General features: G+C 44.8%; 1 protein-coding gene across 1 annotated transcript in view; it reads right to left on the bottom strand.

Annotated features, from left to right (window-relative positions):
* The window catches only part of mymx (myomixer), a gene marked incomplete at its 3' end in the record, with an annotated part of 46,815 nt that extends 21,383 nt beyond the window's left edge, over positions 1 to 25,432 (bottom strand). Inside the window, exons 1-4 of the mRNA XM_084322045.1 lie at positions 24,565 to 25,432; positions 22,312 to 22,401; positions 12,369 to 12,518; positions 1,248 to 1,394 (exon numbers count right to left, since the gene is read on the bottom strand). Coding sequence (XP_084178171.1) covers positions 1,248 to 1,394; positions 12,369 to 12,518; positions 22,312 to 22,401; positions 24,565 to 25,221 — 1,044 coding nt within the window. The 5' untranslated portion in view covers positions 25,222 to 25,432. The remainder of the gene's footprint in view (positions 1 to 1,247; positions 1,395 to 12,368; positions 12,519 to 22,311; positions 22,402 to 24,564) is intronic.
* Between the last annotated feature and the right edge of the window lie 8 nt (positions 25,433 to 25,440).

The following is a 25,440-nucleotide window of genomic DNA, read 5'->3' as shown; positions in this document are numbered from 1 at the left end:
CAACAAGACGACCATATGACCGGTCTGACAACAAGACGACCATATGACCGGTCTGACAGCAAGACGACCATATGACCGGTCTGACAACAAGACGACCATATGACCGGTCTGACAGCAAGACGACCATATGACCGGTCTGACAACAAGACGACCATGTGACCGGTCTGACAGCAAGACGACCATATGACCGGTCTGACAACAAGACGACCATATGACCGGTCTGACAGCAAGACGACCATGTGACCGGTCTGACAACAAGACGACCATGTGACCGGTCTGACAGCAAGACGACCATATGACCGGTCTGACAACAAGACGACCATGTGACCGGTCTGACAGCAAGACGACCATTCAACCTAGCGTGCACTTATTTTCAACCTAGAACCTAAGCGCACACTCTCTCTCTCTCTCTCTCTCTCTCTCTCTCTCTCTCTCTCTCTCTCTCTCCCTCTCTCCCTCTCTCTCTCTCTCGCTCTCTCTCTCTCTGAACGAGAGAGGAGGGGAAAGAAGAGGAGAGGAGAGAAGAGAAGAGAAGAGAAGAGAAGAGAAGAGAAGAGAAGAGAAGAGAAGAGGAGAGGAGAGGAGAGGAGAGAAGAGAAGAGAAGAGAAGAGAAGAGAAGAGAAGAGAAGAGAAGAGAAGAGAAGAGAAGAGAAGAGAAGAGAAGAGAAGAGAAGAGAAGAGAAGAGAGAGAAGAGGAGAGGAGAGGAGTGGAGAGGAGAGGAGGGGAGGGGAGAGGAGAGGAGAGGAGTGGAGAGGAGAGAAGAGGATAGGAGAGGAGAGGAGAGGAGAGGAGATGAGAGGAGAGGAGAGGAGAGGAGAGGAGAGGAGAGGAGTGGAGAGGAGAGGAGGGGAGAGGAGAGGAGAGGAGAGGAGAGGAGAGGAGAGGAAAGGAGAGGAGAGGAGAGGAGGGAAGAGGAGAGAAGAGGAGGGAAGAGGAGAGGGGAGGAGAGGAGAGGAGTGGAGAGGAGTGGAGAGGAGAGGAGAGGAGAGGAGAGGAGAGGAGAGGAGAGGAGAGGGATGAGGAGGGAAGGGAGAGGAGAGGAGTGGAGAGGAGAGGAGAGGAGAGGAGAGGAGAGGAGAGGAGAGGAGTGGAGAGGAGAGGAGAGGAGAGGAGAGGAGAGGAGAGGAGAGGAGAGAGGAGAGGAGAGGAGAGAGAGAGGAGAGGAGAGGAGAGGAGAGGAGAGGAGGAGGACTAATATGTTCTGTTGGTTAGGCTCTACATCTGCCCCTCTCCTGGTATCAGTACCTGGTTGAGTTGAAGGAGGGTGTTCTCGAAGTCTCTGAGGTCCCTGTGCAGGCTCTGCGCGGCCTCCTCCCAGTCCTGTAGGGGGCAGCGCTGGACGTTGCAGCCGTCCTTTAGGTCGTGCAGCTTCCCTTGGATCCAGGCCTCCGCCTACGCGACACCACAACGAGACACACAAATCAAGCAACGCAGTCGCGTGTATATATACACTAGAACGTGTGTGTAATTGTATATATATATACCTTATACAAAGCCATGTGCCAGGGTGTGGATGTGACAGGGTTTTGTGTACTAGTGCCAATTATCGGGTTCCATTCCCTGTGTAGCTCAGTGGGTAGAGCAAGGCACTAACACACTACTGGGGTTAGGGGTTCCATTCCCTGTGTGGCTCAATGAGAAGGGAGTGACACCAAGGCTTCAGACTGCAGGCGAAATCGGCCCAAATAATTTTCTTTTGTGACCCAGATCAGATTTCTTGTGTGTGTGAACAACAGTGTGAACAACAGAAACCACATGGAATCTGATCTTTTCGATTCTGATTTGGGCCACTTTCATATGTGGTCCTAAATTTATTTTAACATGTAAACCACTTACTTTAACATGTAGACCACTTACTTTAACATGTAGACCACTTACTTTAACATGTAGACACTTATTTTAACATGTAGACCACTTACTTTAACATGTAGACCACTTACTTTAACATGTAGACCACTTACTTTAACATGTAGACACTTATTTTAACAAAGAAAATACAGCACCTTTAACACTTTAAGTGCCGAAAACGTGTTTAGGCGTCTTTCCTAGCCATGCTAAAGTTGCAGAGGACGCCCTAACTCGTCTTTAATATCAATATTTCAAAAATCTGTGATCGAAATCATATTTTTCCTCCGCAGCCCTGAGACACAGTGCTGGCCTCCTCTCAACCCTCTAGCGGTTCAAGAGCGCCATCTGGTGGCCGATCGGCAGAAGCGCCAAACAGGAAGTCATGTGGATGAAGTGCTGATCACCCATATTACTTCCGGCCACTCTCTATAGCTCCCGCGACTCCATCTTGAAACACTCGATAATAGATCGCTCGCCCTAACTCAATAAACAACGTTATTTGGACGTATATACTATTATACAACCTGGAAATGGACCGGGTATTTTGACATCCCATAATGGAAAACTGTCTACCCCACGCTGATCGCCCAACGGCCCGCAGAGACTGGGGTGAGTTTTAGCGTGTAGTATTACCGTGTTCGACACTAACTGCTATGATGAACATTTGACCCACATTAGATGAATGGTATAACGTTGCCCACGGAATTATAAACGATCCCCCGCCCATCCGGTCATCATCAGATGATACGTAGAAACTTCTAGAAGCACGTCCATTTGAAATTTTTCATCTGGCACCGATCGCTACCAAACTGTATTTGATCATCAATATAATGCATTTGGGGCTATAAATCACGTTCTGGAGAAAGCTGCAGAAAGAGATGAAAACATACTTATACTTTAGATCATATTTTAGTATGAATATGTGAATGAAAAAGTTTAACATTCATACACCCTGAACAATACATATAGGACATTGAATGGGCCCTAATAATGGCAATCTAGCAATAGAATTTAAAAAGTTATAGCCCTGCAAAGAAGGGGAACTTCTCCATAGACAAATAGAGCTGGCAAGGGATGGTATATCATGAATTTAACCTTCGGCAGTTAAAGTGTTAACACATTGAGTGCCACTGACGTGTTTTGTCGTTAGTTCATGCCGACCTTTGTCGTTTTTTTTTTTTATTGGCGATTTGAATTCATATTTCATCAATCGAGCCTCGGGTTAGTGCTGCAGAGTCTCTCTGAGCTCAATTGGGAAGATACCGCCCCCTATCGTCTCTCCCTGTGTAACTGCACCCCATTACTTTACACTGACTAAGGGGGGGGTGGCCAGTTTCCTCATTTTACTTTTCCCTCAAGCCAACTGAAGAATCCATTGTGCTCGCCGGCCCGGAAAACGCGTGGATTATGTATTTACAGTACCCAACACTGTAATCAATAAGCGTGATCGATATTTGGAATGGCGATCAGGAATTGGAATAATCTTTTTGGATAACATGTGATCTCAGGTAAGGAATTTATTTTACCAGTCTTAGGATAATCAGAGCTATTTTCACCTATATATCAGCGTTTGCCCTATGCGTGTGTGTTCAAGTTCAAGTTCAAGTTCTTTAATAGTTGTCATACAGAAGTACAGAATACTTTCATACAAAATGCTTCTTACTGTTACGCTCCAGAGACTGTGCTAGACAAGATAGTATCAAATAACATAATAACATAATATAGCATGAATTTAGAAGAAGAATGAGGTCACAGTTGTTCGGTATAGACATATGTACAATGTTCTGAGTTACCATATAATATACAATACACAATACTATGCAGTGTACTAATGTACAGTACTATCTAGTGCAAAGCAGAAATGGGATGAGGTACAATTTTAGGTACAATTTACAGTAAGGTGTACGAGTTGTAGTGCAATCCTTCATCCATAAATATAAAGTGTGGGGAGTGGGTGCTACAGTGTGTTTGTTTAAAGTGGGTGTGTGCTATAAAGTGTGTGTAGTGGGTGCTACAGTGTGTTTGTTTAAAGTGAGTGTGTGCGTGTGGATGTGTGTGCTATGTGTGTTTGGTGGTTGTTGTTGTGTAGTGTTCATTCATTGTTCGTTTAGCAGCCTGATGGCCTGGGGATAGAAGCTACTTCTGAGTCTTTCTGTGCTCGCCTTGAGACTCCTGTGTCGCTTGCCTGACGGCAGCAGTTCAAAGAGGCAGTTGTTCGGGTGGCTCGAGTCCTTAATAATTCTCTTAGCCTTCCCCTTGCAACGCTTGTTGTAAATGTTCTGGAGGGTGGGGAGCCCCCCTCCAGCCCCCCTCCAGCCCCCCCCCTGTGTGTGTCTGTGATCGCTGATGAGGAAATTAGAGAATCGATTTTTCAGCCCGCCTCTATAGCGTGCATAAGTACACATATACTATCGATAATCTAGCGTTTATTTGAAAACGATTCATAAATAGGCCGAGAAATGACAACGTTTTTGTGTATTCCAGAATATTCCAGTAAAGGGCGTTTATCACGGAATCTATATATTTTCCTTGAAAACGAGGGCTTTTCAAAATGCTATAAAATGGAAATGAACCGATTAAAAAACAATCCGTTTCGACAATGTTGACTGCAAACAAGTCATTGATAAGCGACGGGCAGATTAGACACATAGCCCTAAATTAAGACAGAGATTAAGCATTCACAATGCTATCATTGAAGTGGGTGGAGGCATTTAACCATGCTTTACCATGTTAATGGTCGGTAATCAAAGTGTTAAGAGATGAAGAAAAGAAAGTCGATCTGCACGGCAGTACAGTGACTTAACAGCTTGTTTCAGTGTCGTACCTTATCTACACTGTAAAAAAGAAGACTGTAAAAATTTAAAACGTAAATGTCTGGCAGCAACGGTTGCCAAATACTTACTGTCAAATTACAGTCAAATCAAATACATTTACAGATTAGAACCTTTATTTAATGGTTAATATTTTGATTATAAAAAAAGTTATTTACTGTATTTTTATGCCATTTACAATTAAAGTAGAAAAACAAAAGTAATCTGTAAAATAATACATTGAATTTCCATTTTTTTTTTTTTTTTTTTTTTGTATACTGTTACACTCGCATGGTTGGCAGGGAAATCAACATGGCCGCCATCCAAATGTTCAAGGAGCTAACTGTTTGGAGGCTATTCTGTGAGACTGCCTGGGAAACCAGCATATTATTGTGAGGAGGGAGGGAGGGAGGGAGGGAGGGAGGGAGGGAGGGAGGGGGTGAAATCACCCACCAAGCAACAGCAGCACTTCCAGCAGTTGGGCTGGCTCCCTCTGGAAGCTAGGTCGGTACAACTGCCACTCAGTATGGTCCATAACATCTATTACAACAGCCCCCCACCCCCCCACCCCCCACCCCCCCGACTACCTCAATGATTACTTTGGGAGGAGTGGTGACACTCGTTCTCACCACACAAGAGCCAGTGTTGCTGATCTGTGCTCGCTTTAAGGTTCAAAACGCAGCATGGGTAAATGTTAATTTTAGGTTTGGTGGAGCGACGAACTGGAATATGTTGCCTTTGGCGTTAAATGTGAAAGCTTAATAAGAACATGTTCATGTCAACATTATGTACCGATGCTATTTGTTGTTGTTGTCGAGAGAGACCATGGACCACAGTGTAAGTAAGTCCATGACTTTATCGTGCCTCATCCCATACGTTTTAGCTTGAGATGCATGTCATGTGTTTTTTTTAACCGAATGTCAAATAAATCAAATCAAGTTTTGCATTTTTTTTTTCTAAAAACCTGTTTCGTCACGCTCACAACACATTGACCGTGGCGCTACATGAGCAAGACAGAGCCGTCGTTATAGAGCTAAACGTGACTTCAGACACGTCGCGTCGGACGCCAGCCCTTTGTTCTCCACAGCACTGTCATGTTCCGCGGAGCAGAGAGCAGGTTTCTCTTGGCGAGGCCCTTGTCTTGTTAACAAGCCTTTTTCTGGCAACATGCAGCGCACGGCCGCGCGAGACCAGGTGGCCGCGCTCGGGGAAAACGTGTGGAGGAGGGTTTATTATACTTATGAACAGGGGTGTAAAGTACTTGAGTAATTGTACTTTGTTACAATACTTAAGTACTGTTTTGGGGGGATTTGTGCTTTACTCGGGTGTTATTAGGCTTGTATACTTGCACTTTTTACTCAATTACATTTCAGAGGAAAAAAAACATACTTTTAGTTTTTACTCCTTACATTTAAAATGCAGACCTACAAAGTACAAATCTTGCAGGTCCAACTATTTTAATTAGTATAGTTGTTTCTCTGGCCGAACTAACGTTGACGTTATTAATCCTGCGGCCGCTCTTTTTTTTATATAAACAGCCAATCAAATCCCCATCGATGGAAAATGAACCCGCCCATACCCAATGCTGATTGGTCCTTGTGCAAGACTAGAAAGCGGGGATCTTTGATTAAACACCTGCTATCAGAAGAATAGACAGTCAGAAAAAAAGTTTTTACTTAAACTTTTTAGTACTTAAGTACATTTAAAAGTAGAAACTTTTTTTTACTTTTACTCAAGTGTGTTTTTAACCAACTACTCTGCCTTTTACTTGAGTAAGATTTTGAGACAGTATCCATACTTTCACTTAAGTATAATTTCTGGGTACTTTTTACACCCCTGGTTATGAAGCAGGATGTATGGATGTCCGTGAAGTCCTAAGTCTGAGGTGAAATGTAAAAGCTGCTGTCCGTTTTTTTATTTATTTTATTATTATTTCTTTTAATAAGTGGTCTACATGTTAAGACAAGTTGTCTACATGTTAAAATAAGTGTTCTACATGTTAAAACGAGTGGTCTACATGTCAAAACGAGTGGTCTACATGTTAAATGTATACGATTAAAACCAATGCGTTTCGGCGATCACTATTTGTGTGCCTACTGCCAATACACAATTGTGAATTACCGAGTTGTACGAGTTCTTAATGATATTTTATTATAAAGTGTTAAAGGAGATTTTTAAGCTCACATTTTTTTTGTGGAGCAGCGTTTTTGTTTGAGATGCTCTCTGGATGAGATACGTAGAAAGAGAAAAAGACAAGGCACTCTCTTTTTTTTAACAATTAAAATGCCTTCATTATCGTGACACGGTCACATTAAACCTTCATAAAACAAACCCCGACGTGTTCCACCAGCAGGCCTCCGTCGGGGAGTTTTTTTTATAAAGGTTTAACGCGACCATGCCACGGTAATAAAGGCCTTTTTACTTGTTAAAAAAAAAGAGTGCGTTTGTTTTTGAGTTCTCTGGTGCTGTTGTCTCTGCGCGTGAGGCGACCTGCAGAATGTCAAATTAAACATTCCTCATTGCAACACTGCGGGAAAATGTTATTTCCCAAACGATCCATGATTCACTTTGACTGTGGGACTTTTTTTTTTATACATTTTTTTTTTTATATAAAAAAAAATTAAAACACAGGAACCCGCTTGACAAAGCTTGACGACCGCAACAACTCTATTTGCATGAAATTATAAAAATATGATGTCACTCTCCTCGGAGAGCCGTTAAGTTTTACGAGGCCCCCATGGGGGCAGCGGAGGTATTTCGGGGGCTGAACAGGCCGGCTCCTATCTCCTCTCGCTGGCTCCCAGCGCACAATAATGACCTCATGCAGGAAGTCTAGCATGTTCTTGTTTCTTCCTGTTCCACAACAATGCTCTGCTTATCAAGATGTACAGTCAGGACTCCCGGCGGCCGACAGAAATCACAGCATGTGTTTGAGGCGTGAGACAGCACCCCCTAATAGGCAAATAAATTATATTTTGATAGATATCACTATGAAACTTTCCCAGATTGTTATGTACATCAAAACTAAGAAAAAAAATCTATTGCAAGTTTTCTGAATGTTATGTTGATAGATTATGCAAATGAGGCACGTCCTCATTAAATAGGCGCACATTTGAATATAATCGCCAAGTCTTGCATCACCAACATGGATAATGCCAGATTCAAAAACTTGGTTTACTGTTGATACATTCAAAAAAAAGTTTTCACAGGGGGATTGTGTGTCCTCTTATCAGCCCCTGTCATAAAAGAATATATAAATATATAATATAAAATGTACTATAAACCCGGCTGTGAATGATATATCAACAAACCCTTTTGTAATTAGAAGCAGGATGTGGATAGGAAAGTTTGGTGTGGGGAAATGGAGTCCCAAGACTTTGTGTCTAAGTAAAATGCATAAAAACTCGTTTTTGAGAAAACACTCTCAACTAATTGTGTGTTTTTCGATATTTGATGGCCACTATAGTTTGAAATAAGACATGTTAAGGAAGCAAAATATAACAACGTCTAAATTTCATTGAGGAAAAAAAAGCAAAAAGGCAATTTCGGGGGTAGTACTGTCTCGCCTTGAATCGAGATTTCTTCTCGTGTTCTGGAAATCTGTTTCCATGAAAAAACTTAATATCCATGAACCATTATACTGAATCATTTGACACAGTTCCATTGTTGTATCTGAGAACCAACAATAAAGAACCAAAGAACACGCCTGAACAAACAGCATTACACACATTATACACTATTTACCCAAAACCTTGATATTGAAACCCTGCTGTGAGTCTGACGTCTCCTGGTGACAAGCTTTCTCTAGTTTCCTGTTCTTCTTTATCATGCAAATGAGATGCAAATGAGATGCAAATGTCTTGTGAAAACTGATATGTTTCACAGAGCAGGCTGGGAGACAGACAGACAGACAGACAGACAGACAGACAGACAGACAGACAGACAGACAGACAGACAGGCACAGATATACAGACAGATATACAGACAGATATACAGACAGATATACAGACAGATATACAGACAGACAGTCAGACAGACAGACAGACAGACAGACAGACAGACAGACAGACAGACAGACAGACAGACAGACAGACAGACAGACAGACAGACAGACAGACAGACAGACAGACAGACAGACAGACAGACAGACAGACAGACAGACACAGACAGCCCGACAGATAGACAGACAGACAGATATACAGACAGACAGACACAGACATGCATGCAGATAGGCATGGAGACAGACAGACAGACAGACAGACAGACAGACAGACAGACAGACAGACAGACAGACAGACAGACAGACAGACAGACAGACAGACAGACAGACAGACAGACAGACAGACAGACAGACAGACAGACAGACAGACAGACAGGCACAGACAGACAGACAGACAGACACAGACATGCATGCAGATAGGCATGGAGACATACAGACAGACAGACACAGACAGACAGACAGACAGACAGACAGACAGACAGACAGACAGACAGACAGACAGACAGACAGACAGACAGACAGACACAGACATGCATGCAGATAGGCATGGAGACAGACAGACAGACAGACAGACAGACAGACAGACAGACAGACAGACAGACAGACAGACAGACAGACAGACAGACGGGCAGACAGACAGACAGACAGACAGACAGACAGACAGACAGACAGACAGACAGACAGACGGGCAGACAGACAGACAGACAGCCAGACAGACAGACAGACAGACAGACAGACAGACAGACAGACAGACAGACAGACAGACAGACAGACAGACAGACAGACAGACAGACAGACAGACAGACAGACGGGCAGACAGACAGACAGACAGCCAGACAGACAGACAGACAGACAGACAGACAGACAGACAGACAGACAGACAGACAGACAGACAGACAGACAGACAGACAGACAGACAGACAGACAGACAGACAGACAGACAGACAGACAGACAGACAGACAGACAGAAACCATGTTTCTCCATGCAGAGACGTGCTTTGCTCTCTTCACTTGAAACATTCAGAGTTATTTTTTTTATTTTAAAAGTCTCGCTCTGGAAAAGCTAACTTCCACTTCCAGGGCGATGTAACCCTGGAACAACACGTTTTTCATCGGCATTATCGGCCGAACCACATCACCGTAAACCGACTGTGTCCCCCGCGCTGACTGAGTCCTGGCCATTACCAGTCCATGTAAAGTGAATAAAGTGCCGGGGGGGGGGGGGGGGGGGGGGGGGGGGGTTTCCCTCCTAAAAACAACAGAACCGCTATAGCTAGCATACGGCGCTCCTTTCGAAGAAAAAAAAAGCGAACGCCTCCTCCGCTTGTTAACATTACGTGCCACAGGACCATTTTGCAATGCATCAATAATATACACTGTGTGTGTTTTTCTTTGTGCCGAAATCGCTGAAATATGAATTCCCCCCCCCCTTCCCTTCCATCAACGCAGCCCAAATTATCCATGACTTGGATGGTTCACACACAGTGCAAGCAGTCGTCGTCCATTGACAAAGCCCCGTCACTGGACTATAGCTTGTCCCTATAGGCCCAACTCCCTGGAATTATGTCCTCGTGAGCGAGCTGTGGAGGAGCGGACACGGCAGTGAGATAACCCAGCCAGTTGTACTCGCTCGGGTCGGTCTCTCCGGGCCATATAGGCGTGAAGAGATGGAGCCAAACAATGATCTCATCTCTAAATAATTGCTTCACTTGTGGCTGGTCCCCCCCCCCCCCCCCCCCCCCATTCTTCCTCCTCCTCCTCCTCCTCCTCCTCCCTCTCACCCTACACAGCTCTCGCACTTGAGGATAAAAATAAGAACCAGCCGAATATTTTGTTCTCCTCCGCGGGTCACGGAACGGGGGCAGGTCCAATCCCCGGGGGAAGGAAACGGGGGGGGGGGGGGGGTGTTGGTCCGTTCTCGGGGCAGGGAAGGTCCATGATTCATGATTTTTTTTTTCATCTCAGGGAACTTTTTAAGTTGTTCATCAGCTGCTTCTTCTCGCTTTGCTGAACCCAATCCTGCTTCTTTTTTTTTTCTCTCTCGCCCCCTTATCACGACACGTGGGATTATGGGATGTCAGGGCATTCTTTGGGGGCCTTCTGACGGCTGAAGGAGCACATGACGACATACCGTTTGGTAAATGGGTAATGGGGAAACGGTGCATTTATATAACAGCTTTTATCCAAAGCGTAAAAAAATAAAAATAAACAGATCGTTTTCTAAGCAGATATATACTCTGAACACATTTTTGCCGAACGAATTTCTTTTCTCCACGTGGTAAATACACAGGTCACAACATGTTTACAGGAAGGTTTTGGAGTTGTATTTGGAGTGTATTTCGTGACTGTTGGGAACTATAGGCTACACTGGCACACCTACTTCCAGTGAATGGCACTAAGCTATAGGCTAACGGTGCAGCTGTTCCCTATAAGCCTAATGCATGCACAGAGAAGAAAAGGGTACGTATCTACTTGTCTAACTCCAGGGTAGATGGCAAATAAGCAAATTTCCCAAAAAGTTGGCGTGTTCCTTTAATGCTGCTGTTCTCTATAGTCTATACCACAACAGGACCACAAGCACAATTTTACCCACAAACAAAAATGTCCAAATAATTCCTCCCAGAGTTGGATTAACCACAATGCAGGATTAGCGTGCAGCTACGACATCTGCAGGTGTAACGTCCCGTCATACCTTTTGCAACCAACTCTTCTTATTTAGCCCCAAGTACCAAACCATTATTTAAACAACTGCAACTTCTCACAATTTATGAGGTCAACAAGTACCAAACATATGTATAAAGTAATTGGTCTTCCTTCATCTTTACCTAACTTCTTTCAACATTATTTTGAGTTTTAATTCTCGTTATCGTGCACAATCTCACAAGAAGAAATAATGCGCCTTACGCATTCCTTTCTGTAGGACGTCTGTTGCCAAATTCTCATTTGTTTATCGAGGTGCAGTGATGTGGAATGATATACAAAATCTAACAGAAACATGTTCCACTTTAAATATATTTAAAAGCAAGCTTAAAAAAGAACTACAGATCCTGTAGTCTGTGTATTTGTGAGTAGGGTTGGGCATCGTTTGGATTTGAACGATTCCGATTCTCCATATCGATTCCTGTTCTGAACGATTCTCGATTCCGCCGATTCTTTGAGGTGCAGGTCACAGCTTATTTCGCAGGAGAATTTTTTTTTTTTTGAAAAATTTAATATTTTTTCATACTATTCACATTTTCAGTTGACTTGATACAGTTTAATTTGGTTGCTGTACTGTAACTAGGGTATTAATTAACAAAGTCAAAAAAAAAAAAAAAAAAAAAATTGTTTTTGTTTTTTGTTTTTTAAGAATCGAAATGCAGATATGTCACTTCCGGTTCCAGAACCAGAAGTTAGGAACTGGTTCCTAATTAGAACCAGTTTTCGGTGCCCAACCCTATTTGTGAGTAGTCTTTTTTTCAACATTATAATTGTTGTATAATGCTGCATTGTGTGTACGAGAGAGGGATATGCGCATGTGTGTTTGTGCATAATGTAGGGGGGGGGGGTCTGTGTAGTTAACCTATATAGGTTTAAGAGGGGAGGTCGCTTATAAGCCCTTGGGCTTTTTGACCTTTCCTGCACATTTGAACTGTTCTTCTTTTACTTATTTTATTCCAGAATATATGTTTGTACGTTCAAATAACAATAAACAACAATAAACAATACCTGAAGCATCTCCTGGTCGAAGAGGGAGTTGCGTTGGGCGAAGCAGTCGCCCCGGGACGCAGAAGCACCTGCCGCCGGCCCGCCATGCTGCTCGCTCGCCTGGCCCTCTCTCCTCTCCCCCTGGGGCGATCGAGCCCCGGGCACCGAGATCTGTGTGTGGACACGCAACACAGGGAGGTGTAGTGGTTACTTCCTGGTCTATAGGGAGGTGTAGTGGTTACTTCCTGGTCTACAGGGAGGTGTGGTGGTTACTTCCTGGTCTATAGGGAGGTGTAGTGGTTACTACCTGGTCTATAGGGAGGTGTAGTGGTTACTACCTGGTCTATAGGGAGGTGTAGTGGTTACTTCCTGGTCTATAGGGAGGTGTAGTGGTTACTTCCTGGTCTATAGGGAGGTGTAGTGGTTACTTCCTGGTCTATAGGGAGGTGTAGTGGTTACTTCCTGGTCTACAGGGAGGTGTGGTGGTTACTTCCTGGTCTATAGGGAGGTGTAGTGGTTACTTCCTGGTCTATAGGGAGGTGTAGTGGTTACTACCTGGTCTATAGGGAGGTGTAGTGGTTACTTCCTGGTCTATAGGGAGGTGTAGTGGTTACTTCCTGGTCTATAGGGAGGTGTAGTGGTTACTTCCTGGTCTATAGGGAGGTGTGGTGGTTACTTCCTGGTCTACAGGGAGGTGTAGTGGTTACTTCCTGGTCTACAGGGAGGTGTGGTGGTTACTTCCTGGTCTATAGGGAGGTGTAGTGGTTACTTCCTGGTCTATAGGGAGGTGTAGTGGTTACTTCCTGGTCTATAGGGAGGTGTAGTGGTTACTTCCTGGTCTATAGGGAGGTGTAGTGGTTACTTCCTGGTCTATAGGGAGGTGTGGTGGTTACTTCCTGGTCTACAGGGAGGTGTGGTGGTTACTTCCTGGTCTACAGGGAGGTGTAGTGGTTACTTCCTGGTCTATAGGGAGGTGTGGTGGTTACTTCCTGGTCTATAGGGAGGTGTAGTGGTTACTTCCTGGTCTATGGGGAGGTGTAGTGGTTACTTCCTGGTCTACAGGGAGGTGTGGTGGTTACTTCCTGGTCTATAGGGAGGTGTAGTGGTTACTTCCTGGTCTACAGGGAGGTGTGGTGGTTACTTCCTGGTCTATAGGGAGGTGTAGTGGTTACTTCCTGGTCTATAGGGAGGTGTAGTGGTTACTTCCTGGTCTATAGGGAGGTGTAGTGGTTACTTCCTGGTCTATAGGGAGGTGTAGTGGTTACTTCCTGGTCTACAGGGAGGTGTGGTGGTTACTTCCTGGTCTATAGGGAGGTGTAGTGGTTACTTCCTGGTCTATATTTCCTGGTCTATAGGGAGGTGTAGTGGTTACTTCCTGGTCTATAGGGAGGTGTAGTGGTTACTTCCTGGTCTATAGGGAGGTGTAGTGGTTACTTCCTGGTCTATAGGGAGGTGGCGTGGTTACTTCCTGGTCTATAGGGAGGTGTAGTGGTTACTTCCTGGTCTATAGGGAGGTGTAGTGGTTACTTCCTGGTCTATAGGGAGGTGTAGTGGTTACTTCCTGGTCTATACTTCCTGGTCTATAGGGAGGTGTAGTGGTTACTTCCTGGTCTATACTTCCTGGTCTATAGGGAGGTGTGGTGGTTACTTCCTGGTCTATAGGGAGGTGTAGTGGTTACTTCCTGGTCTATAGGGAGGTGTAGTGGTTACTTCCTGGTCTATAGGGAGGTGTAGTGGTTACTTCCTGGTCTATAGGGCGGTGTAGTGGTTACTTCCTGGTCTATAGGGAGGTGTAGTGGTTACTTCCTGGTCTATACTTCCTGGTCTATAGGGAGGTGTAGTGGTTACTTCCTGGTCTATACTTCCCGGTCTATAGGGAGGTGTAGTGGTTACTTCCTGGTCTATAGGGAGGTGTGGTGGTTACTTCCTGGTCTATAGGGAGGTGTAGTGGTTACTTCCTGGTCTATAGGGAGGTGTAGTGGTTACTTCCTGGTCTATAGGGAGGTGTAGTGGTTACTTCCTGGTCTATAGGGCGGTGTAGTGGTTACTTCCTGGTCTATAGGGAGGTGTAGTGGTTACTTCCTGGTCTATACTTCCTGGTCTATAGGGAGGTGTAGTGGTTACTTCCTGGTCTATACTTCCCGGTCTATAGGGAGGTGTAGTGGTTACTTCCTGGTCTATAGGGAGGTGTAGTGGTTACTTCCTGGTCTATAGGGAGGTGTAGTGGTTACTTCCTGGTCTATAGGGAGGTGTAGTGGTTACTTCCTGGTCTATAGGGAGGTGTAGTGGTTACTTCCTGGTCTATAGGGAGGTGTAGTGGTTACTTCCTGGTCTATACTTCCTGGTCTATAGGGAGGTGTAGTGGTTACTTCCTGGTCTATACTTCCTGGTCTATAGGGAGGTGTGGTGGTTACTTCCTGGTCTATAGGGAGGTGTAGTGGTTACTTCCTGGTCTATAGGGAGGTGTAGTGGTTACTTCCTGGTCTATAGGGAGGTGTAGTGGTTACTTCCTGGTCTATAGGGCGGTGTAGTGGTTACTTCCTGGTCTATAGGGAGGTGTAGTGGTTACTTCCTGGTCTATACTTCCTGGTCTATAGGGAGGTGTAGTGGTTACTTCCTGGTCTATACTTCCCGGTCTATAGGGAGGTGTAGTGGTTACTTCCTGGTCTATAGGGAGGTGTAGTGGTTACTTCCTGGTCTATAGGGAGGTGTGGTGGTTACTTCCTGGTCTACAGGGAGGTGTAGTGGTTACTTCCTGGTCTACAGGGAGGTGTGGTGGTTACTTCCTGGTCTATAGGGAGGTGTAGTGGTTACTTCCTGGTCTATAGGGAGGTGTAGTGGTTACTTCCTGGTCTATAGGGAGGTGTAGTGGTTACTTCCTGGTCTATAGGGAGGTGTAGTGGTTACTTCCTGGTCTATAGGGAGGTGTGGTGGTTACTTCCTGGTCTACAGGGAGGTGTGGTGGTTACTTCCTGGTCTACAGGGAGGTGTAGTGGTTACTTCCTGGTCTATAGGGAGGTGTGGTGGTTACTTCCTGGTCTATAGGGAGGTGTAGTGGTTACTTCCTGGTCTATAGGGAGGTGTAGTGGTTACTTCCTGGTCTACAGGGAGGTGTGGTGGTTACTTCCTGGTCTATAGGGAGGTGTAGTGGTTACTTCCTGGTCTACAGGGAGGTGTGGTGGTTACTTCCTGGTCTATAGGGAGGTGTAGTGGTTACTTCCTGGTCTATAGGGAGGTGTAGTGGTTACTTCCTGGTCTATAGGGAGGTGTAGTGGTTACTTCCTGGTCTATAGGGAGGTGTAGTGGTTACTTCCTGGTCTACAGGGAGGTGTGGTGGTTACTTCCTGGTCTATAGGGAGGTGTAGTGGTTACTTCCTGGTCTATACTTCCTGGTCTATAGGGAGGTGTAGTGGTTACTTCCTGGTCTATAGGGAGGTGTAGTGGTTACTTCCTGGTCTATAGGGAGGTGTAGTGGTTACTTCCTGGTCTATAGGGAGGTGGCGTGGTTACTTCCTGGTCTATAGGGAGGTGTAGTGGTTACTTCCTGGTCTATAGGGAGGTGTAGTGGTTACTTCCTGGTCTATAGGGAGGTGTAGTGGTTACTTCCTGGTCTATACTTCCTGGTCTATAGGGAGGTGTAGTGGTTACTTCCTGGTCTATACTTCCTGGTCTATAGGGAGGTGTGGTGGTTACTTCCTGGTCTATAGGGAGGTGTAGTGGTTACTTCCTGGTCTATAGGGAGGTGTAGTGGTTACTTCCTGGTCTATAGGGAGGTGTAGTGGTTACTTCCTGGTCTATAGGGCGGTGTAGTGGTTACTTCCTGGTCTATAGGGAGGTGTAGTGGTTACTTCCTGGTCTATACTTCCTGGTCTATAGGGAGGTGTAGTGGTTACTTCCTGGTCTATACTTCCCGGTCTATAGGGAGGTGTAGTGGTTACTTCCTGGTCTATAGGGAGGTGTAGTGGTTACTTCCTGGTCTATAGGGAGGTGTAGTGGTTACTTCCTGGTCTATAGGGAGGTGTAGTGGTTACTTCCTGGTCTATAGGGAGGTGTGGTGGTTACTTCCTGGTCTACAGGGAGGTGTGGTGGTTACTTCCTGGTCTACAGGGAGGTGTAGTGGTTACTTCCTGGTCTATACTTCCTGGTCTATAGGGAGGTGTAGTGGTTACTTCCTGGTCTATAGGGAGGTGTAGTGGTTACTTCCTGGTCTATAGGGAGGTGTAGTGGTTACTTCCTGGTCTATACTTCCCGGTCTATAGGGAGGTGTAGTGGTTACTTCCTGGTCTATAGGGAGGTGTAGTGGTTACTTCCTGGTCTATAGGGAGGTGTAGTGGTTACTTCCTGGTCTATAGGGAGGTGTAGTGGTTACTTCCTGGTCTATAGGGCGGTGTAGTGGTTACGTCATTGCTGTTTCCGGCCGGTCCACCTCGCAAAAATGCAACGTATTTCCCCATTTCCCATTTCTAAATCGTCTCGTTTTAAAACAAATAAAGCATGAACATTTGCATGGTGTACCTTTCTGTGCATATTCATCCACAATCTATAGCTCAATGTGAAAATATTCGCAATTTATCGTAAAAAGAAATTGTATTTCAACCAAAAATGCTTAAACGATAATGTTAGTGATAGAAGGGAACTCATTTTGTGCAAAAATGGAACGCTTTTCAATGGTCATGACGAGGCAGAATTATTACAATAGCCGATAATCCTGGCGGTTAGGTGGCCGAGCGGAGATTGCGTTCGTCACCAACCCCGGAGCTGTGAGCTGGATTCGCCTGTTCACCCCGGAGCTGTGAGCTGGATTCGCCTGTTCGAATCCAGCTCACAGCTCCGGGGTTGTCACCAACTTGGCTGGCCGTTCACACTAATACAATTGGCTGTATTAGAGGGTGGGAGAAGCTGGCGGGGTGGGTCCGGGTCGTTGTAAACAGCGACTCCTGCAGTTTGGTCGGGGCGCCTGCTAAGCGCGGATAGGACCTGAGGGGGATAGTGTGATCCTCCCACACGCCCTCTCAATGAGAATCCGCGCTGCCAGGTGAAAAGAAGCGGTGATTGGCTGGACGTGTGTCGGAGGAAGCACGTGGTAGCCTCCACTCTCCCAGATTATCTGACTGTGGGGGGTAAGTGCGCAGCGACCAGGAAGGGATTGGGAATTGGCATACGACTAACAAGTTCAAGTTTCAAGTTTCTTTAATATTTGTCATACAGAAGTACAGAATACTTTTATACAAAATGCTTCTTACTGTTACGCTCCAGAGACTGTGCAAGACAAGATAAGTATGAAATAAAATAACATAGTAAAATTAGAAGTAAAAAAATGAGGTCACAGTGTTCAGTTTAGACATATGTACAATGTTCGATGCAGAATAGACGTAGTTACCATACAATATACAATACTGTGCAGTGTACTAATATACAATACTATAAAGTGCAAGGCAGAAATGGGACGAGGTGCAATTTAGGTACAATTCACAGTAGGTGTACGAGTTGTAGTGCAAATCCTTTATCAATAAATATAAAGTGTAAAGTGTGTTTGTGTGATCTAAAGTGTGGAGAGTGGGTGCTGCAGTGTGTTGTTTGTTTGAGTGAGTGTGTGCGTGTGGGTGTGTGTGCTGTGTGCATTTGATGGTTGTTGCATAGTGTTTATTGTTTGTAACATTGGGATGGGAGAAAAATCGGAGGAAAATGTAGGGGGAAAAAGATCAATAATAAAAAAAAAAAAAAAAATCCGATAATCCATTTTCCCAATGATAAATCCCTATACGGGTGGACCTCGCAGGCAGTCCAAAGTGACGTCAGACTACACCTCCCTATACTCCATGTCATCTGTAATTTTTTTTTTTTAAAGGCTTTTATTTTGAAGGTCGACCGAGCGCACGGCCAGCAATGAACTGCTGCACACACACACTTTTACTTTTACCCCCCCACTGACACACACACACACACACACACACACACACACACACACACACACACACACACACACACACACACACCTGGGACCAGCCCACTGCACTGTAACCACTGCTTTATACCAAGTAGCTCCATAAGTGCAGTTATTAAAGCACTTCACCAAAAAGTAGTTTTGCACACATTAATTTAGTTTAGACAGTTACTGAGAGTGAATTACTTTGAATATGGCCACCAGTGATGTCATCAAACATTGAATCCTTGATGAAATGATGTAGATGAAAAAATAGCATATACCTTATCTTATTAGGGACTGCTACCTTATCCTTTCATTGAGTTATACTTAACACAAGGATTCTCATATGACACCACTGGTGGCCATATTCAACACTCAATTCACTCTCAATAATTGTCAAAACTAAATGAACGTGTGCAAAACCATTTCGTTTTTTTTGGATGACTGTGACATTATGGGCAAAATGGATCTGCGTTGTTTTTATTTTTCGCTGAAGTGCCTTGCTCAATGGCACCTCGTCATCTTTTAAGGGGATTTGAACCGGCAACCCTCCGGTCACCAGCCAACCCCTCTGACCCTTGGGCTACCGCATGGCCAAGGGATTGCATTATGTCTGAGACATTTGTCCCGTCGCGTAGGAAAAATACTATCCCAGCGCCAGGCCACTGTTGACCGGGGGGGGGGGGGGGACGCCTGCCATGAGCCAATCAGGAGGGGGCACACACAGCTCTACCAGCCATAACCACCTCACAGGGAGGGAATGTTAAACTGTCCATTTAAGCTTGTTAATTATACCTTTTATACAATATGGAGACATTGCAAACATGTGTCAGACGGGCCCCCAGGTCCCTCTAAACAAAAACCTCCCGTCAGCACAGCGGGATACGCACAAGGGAACAGGAACGGGACCGGACCGGTCCACAGGATGGCACGGGTATACGGCTTCCTTAATGGACCGCTCCGGCCGCTATCCAATCAGGAAACATCTGGGCAAATAGAGGAAGTTGCCGCGGACAGATCATGTGACGTAAGTCTCTCTCTCTCTCTCTCTCTCTCTCTCTCTCTCTCTCTCTCTCTCTCTCTCTCTCTCTCTCTCTCTCTCTCTCTCTCTCTCTCTCTCTCTCTCTCTCTCTCTCTCTCTCTCTCTCTCTCTCTCTCTCTGCCAGCCTGAGATGTAAACAGCCATTACATTAAAGGTGCAATCTGTAATCCAAATGTAAACCAAACGTGTGTAGTCCCACCGCTGAGAGACAAACAAAGATGTGTTTTGACTGAGTGAGCAGCTCTCGCCAATTAAACCTGAGTTTCTAATGCATTCTTGATGCTGTAAATGTTGCGGGCTGTTGGCTATAAATGTGGAAATATTTTTGAGTTATGGTTCGTTTTTTTTTCAAGTTAGAAAAGGCTTATTTTTTCAGTCACATGTACATTTCTTCAGGAATCTATAGCATTTCGTGTGGTCAGATTATATACAGTATACACACACAAGGCCTGTCAGGGATACTGGACACTAACCTGGCAGGCATATTTGCCATTTTCATATCTTCTCCATTCAAATCATTGCTAGTAGCGAGGATAACTTTAGTAGTAGCCCAGGTTGGAAACTGCTAACCAAAGGCTTGTGGGGCTTATATAGGAAATGTCCATTATTGGATAAATACACACATTATCTAGAAGGTATTTTGTGTTCATTGTGTCACACCTGAACAGATAAAGGCACCGCCCCAAGGTCATGTGTGTTGTTCTCAGTCATGTGCATGAGTACAAGCGAGAAGCAGGGAAGAGATTCGTGATTCAAGATTCAAGAGTTTATTCATCACATACATACCAGGGTTTGATTGATTGATTGAAAAGTTTATTAACAGATTGCAGAATGGGTACAGTACAGTACAGCTCAATACATACAATTGTTAAGGGGATGCAGACCAGAGAAAGACTTTCGTCTTGTTTACATCAGGGTCCCCCATTTTCAATTCATCATAACATATATGACATACACGACATACAGATAGACAATACTGCTACATCTATACATTTATGACATACCAGATTTGCAAATACAGTACTGTTTGTGATACAAAAAGTGTCCAGAAAAAGAGTGTATATACATTTGACGTAGAAACTGTACATTGGAGGAGGTTGGGTGGGTGGGGCGGGGTTGGGGGGGGGGGGCTGTACATTGGAGGTGGGGGGGGGACACTGTACATTGGAATACTGACAAAGCCATACTTGGTCATTCACTGTACAACTGGGTTAGGACATTTGTAGGGGCCAGTTTCGTAATGCAGTCTCCCGTAGGTGTTCTTTGAGAGTGCTTTTGAAAGTGGGTAGTGATTCACATTCCTTTACAGCTGTGGGTAGGGCGTTCCACATTGATGTGGCATAATTGCAAAACGTGTTTAGTCCCTTGTTTGAGGGCATACAGTGAAATGCGGTTGGCCATGCCCGCTACGATTGTGCAATAAAACAATAGTAATAGTAATAATAATAATAATAATAATAATAATAATAATAATAATAATAATAATAATAATAATAATAATAATAATAATAATAATAATAATAAGATATAGACATGGTAAATAGACATGTTAATAAATCACTTAAAGGCAGTGCACAGAGTGCTACTGTGGGATCATCACCTGCCCCCCCTCCAACGACCTCTGACCTCTTATCAGTGGCACCATCATCGTCGTCATCATCATCATCATGATATATCTCCATATCTGTCTGAACATACCTGCATATAATCCTTCTATATACCTACCTACTTATACACCTACATATAACTCGATATGATAGCATGTACAATAATAGTGTGTGTATTTACTGTATATATATTTATTCTTACCGTATATATCTAGCCACATCTGTCTGTACATATATAACCATATATTTTATATCCAGTTTAATTACCTGCACATTGTATATTACTGTTGCACTCTACTGTTACATTTGCACTCTGGTTGGATGCCAAACTTATTTTCGTTGTACTTTACTGCTGTACTATATGATGACAACACATTTGAATCTAATGTAATCTAATGTAACATCATCTAATGTAATCTAATCGAATGTAATCTATTCTAATGTAATCTAATCTAATCATCAACACCATGACCACCACTCCCAACCCCCTCCAATGTACAGTTCCCCCCCCACCCCACCCCAGCTACCCAACCCCGCCACCCACCCAACCCCCTCCAATGTACAGTCCCCCCCCCCACCCCACCTACCCAACCCCCCCACCCACCCAACCACCTCCAATGTATACAGTCCCCCCCCCCCACCCCACCTAACCAACCCCCCCACCCACCCACCCAACCACCTCCAATGTATACAGTCCCCCCCCCACCCCACCTAACCAACCCCCCCACCCACCCAACCACCTCCAATGTATACAGTCCCCCCCGCACCCCACCTACCCAACCCCCCACCCACCCAACCACCTCCAATGTATACAGTTCCCCCCCCCACCCACCCAACCACCTCCAATGTATACAGTTCCCGCCCCCCCACCTACCCAACCCCCCCACCCACCCAACCACCTCCAATGTATACAGCCCCCCCCCCACCCCACCGACCCAACCCCCCCACCCACCCAACCACCTCCAATGTATACAGTTCCCCCCCCACCCCACCGACCCAACCTCCTCCATTAATGTACAGTTTCTTCCCCCTCAAATGTATATACTCTCTTTTTAGACTCTTTTTGTATCATAAACAGTACTGTATATTTGTAGATCTGGTATGTCATAAATGTCTAGATGTAACAGTACTGTCTATCTGTATGTCATATATGTTATGATGAATTGAAAACGGGGGACCCTGATGATGTAAACAAGACGAAAGTCTTTCTCTGGTCTGCATCCCCTTAACAATTGTATGTATTGAGCCGTACTGTATTGTACCCATTCTGCAATCTGTTAATAACATTTTCAATCAATCAATAATGCGTTTTCAAATCAATCTGAATATTTGTAATCAGCTGGTATGGATGTAACTATAGTATATGGATTGAGACGGTGCAGATCTGACCTGCTGAGCGTGTCGCTCTCGGTGCCACAACGGTCTGCTCGCTCCTGGAACCGGCTGCTCATCGCCGCAGCTCTCTTTTCGGAGCAAAACCTATACAGTAAAATGAGAGTAAAATAATTATAAACTATACGCATTCAGATTAATAATAATCGCGTTTTTTTTTTTTTTTTTTTACTGGAGCTTTTTTGGGAGCGGAGTCTTTGATCGTTGTTATAATTGTATTAATAAAAGAAGAAGAAGCAGATTGGAGCCTTTGATCTTTAAATCGCAGTAAAGTGACGTATAATTGGTATGCTGCGCTATTAACCCTTTCACTGCCTGCTGCCACACTACCAAACGGTTAACCCTTTCACTGCCTGCCACACTACCAAACGGTTAACCCTTTCACTGCCTGCCACACACACCAAACGGTTAACCCTTTCACTGCCTGCCACACTACCAAACGGTTAACCCTTTTACTGTCTGCCACACTATACCAAACGGTTAACCCTTTCACTGCCTGCCACACTACCAAACGGTTAACCCTTTCACTGCCTGCCACACTACCAAACGGTTAACCCTTTCACTGCCTGCCACACTACCAAACGGTTAACCCTTTTACTGCCTGCCACACTACCAAACGGTTAACCCTTTCACTGCCTGCCACACTACCAAACGGTTAACCCTTTTACTGCCTGCCACACTACCAAACGGTTAACCCTTTCACTGCGACAATACACAGAAGGTTAACCCTTTCACTGCCTGCCACACTACCAAACGGTTAACCCTTTCACTGCCTGCCACACTACCAAACGGTTAACCCTTTCACTGCCTGCCACACTACCAAACGGTTAACCCTTTCACTGCGACAATACACAGAAGGTTAACCCTTTCACTGCCACACAACACAGCCGGTTAACCCTTTCACTGCCACACGACAGAAGGTTAACCCTTTATACTATCACACAACCGACGGCGACCGAGGGTTAACCTTCTGTCGGGTGGCAGTGAAAGGGTTAACCGGTAACCGAATGAGAGCCCTAATTAGGCTACACACGTCAACGGAATGCGACACGAGGACGTCAATTAAGCGGTGAGAACATGTAATGTTATAAGTAACCCTGGCTGACACGCATCTCGTTTTTACCTTTGCACTTGTTTGAATGAGTTGAAGAAAAAGAAAACACCAAATCTTTGTGTCGTTTTCGACTGAAACGGAAAACAAACGAGATGAAAACAGCCTGCATCTAAACTGTGCAGCTGTGTAGCCTCTAATGAGGAGGACGGACTAACAGACTATTATTATTATTATTATTATTATTATTATTATTATTATTATTATTATTATTATTATTATTATTATTATTATTATTATTATTATTATTATTATTATTATTATTATTATCCAGCCTCCAGCCTATGAATCGCCAACATCCACAGTTATTCTGTCACGTTTAATACAAATACCTTTCAATAACATCACATCTATACCGAGACCCACTGTAGTTGATATTCTTAATTGTCTGAAACGATCGGAATGGGTTGACCCGCCTTGATTGATTGATTGATTGATTGATTGATTGATTGATTGATTGATTGATTGATTGATTGATTGATGGATTGATTGATTGAAAACTTTATTAACGCAGAATGGGTACAATACAGTAGGCATGGCCTACTTTAATAAATAGTTTGAATCACTGAAAACAAATTTATTTGGACTTATACTAAAGTTTGCATTCAATTGAAAAAAAACGCGACAGAAAATCTTAAAACGAGGCGACTTATTTTGCTATTATGTGCATAGAGATTTGATTATAGAGTGGGACATTCTACATCATTTGTCAAATAATAATAATAATAATAATAATAATAATAATAATAATAATAATAATAATAATAATAATAATAATAATAATAATAATAATAATAATAATAATAATAATAATAATCTAATACCGTCATGTATGTTGTAAATTGCTGTTGATAATGGATGTATAGCCTCTCGGTTATATGGAGGATGGAGAACCTGATATGATGAAGACTTTATTTCAGACTCAAGGTCCATATGACACATAATACAAAACAACAACAACAATACAATAACAAAAGAAACAAGGTCAACAACATAATACATAATCTTCTACTACAAATCGGCCATTTCCCCCATTTAAAGTAACAAGCTTTATTCTGAATAATAGTATTTAGTAAAAAAAAAAAAAAAAAAAAAAAAAAAAAAGCATCCAACTTTAATTAAGAAACACGTGTGAATACCTTAACATGCGAGCTGGGTTTATTCTCACAGCTCACCCCCACGATCCTGCAGCCGTGAGGCCGCGGCGGCTCCCAGGGGCCATGAGGGCCGTGATGAGCGGTGATGATGCTGATGTTGTTGTTGTTATTGTTGTTGTTGTTATTGTTCTCCGATTTAGACACCCGGACAGGAGGAGGATGAAGCCGGGCCGGTCCCTGCAGCACCACCGCCGGTCCCACCTCCGGTCCCACCACCTCGACCCGCCCCCCGGCCCCGCCACCACCACCGTCCTCCCGGCTCCCCGAGGAGATGGTGATCTTCTTGATGGACCTGGAGACGGCGGCGGCAGCGGCGGCAGCAGCGATGGAGGCGGACGAGGCGGAGGAGGAGGAGGAGACGACCACGTTCTGGTTCAGGTGGTCCTCCTCAGCGTCCATGTCCTCCTCCCTCTCGTCCTCCCTCTCCCTCTGCTGCTGCAGGTGCTGGCGCTTGACAACGGGGGTCACCACCCCCCTCCTGGGGGCCAGGGGCGCCGCCACCAGTGCCACCACCAGGCCCCCCTCCTCCGCGGGGGGGCGCACCTGCTGCTGCTGCTGCGAGCTGCGGCTGAGGTAGAGGGCCACCCGGGCGTTCAGGTTGTGCTGCTGCTGCTGCATGGCGGCGCCGCAGGTGTCCATCAACAGGGGGTGGTGGTGGTCCTCTGGCGCCGCAGGTAGCCGCCGCCGCCGTGCGTAAAGCCGTGCGTAAAGTCCTCCTCCTGCGCGCTCTTGGGCTGCACCTCCATGACCACCGCGGCCACCGGCGCCGAGGAGGAGGACAGCCTGGTGCCGATGGTGAAGGGCTGCACCTTCCGAGTCACGACGCCCTGCTCCGACGACATGTCCAGTGTTGTTGTT

This window comes from Notolepis coatsorum (genome assembly GCF_963971535.1).
Source record: "Notolepis coatsorum genome assembly, chromosome: 9".
In the NCBI taxonomy this organism is placed as follows: Eukaryota; Metazoa; Chordata; class Actinopteri; order Aulopiformes; family Paralepididae; genus Notolepis; species Notolepis coatsorum.
The sequence above is the reverse complement of the archived record's forward strand: the minus strand, read 5'-3'. Positions and strand labels throughout refer to the sequence as shown.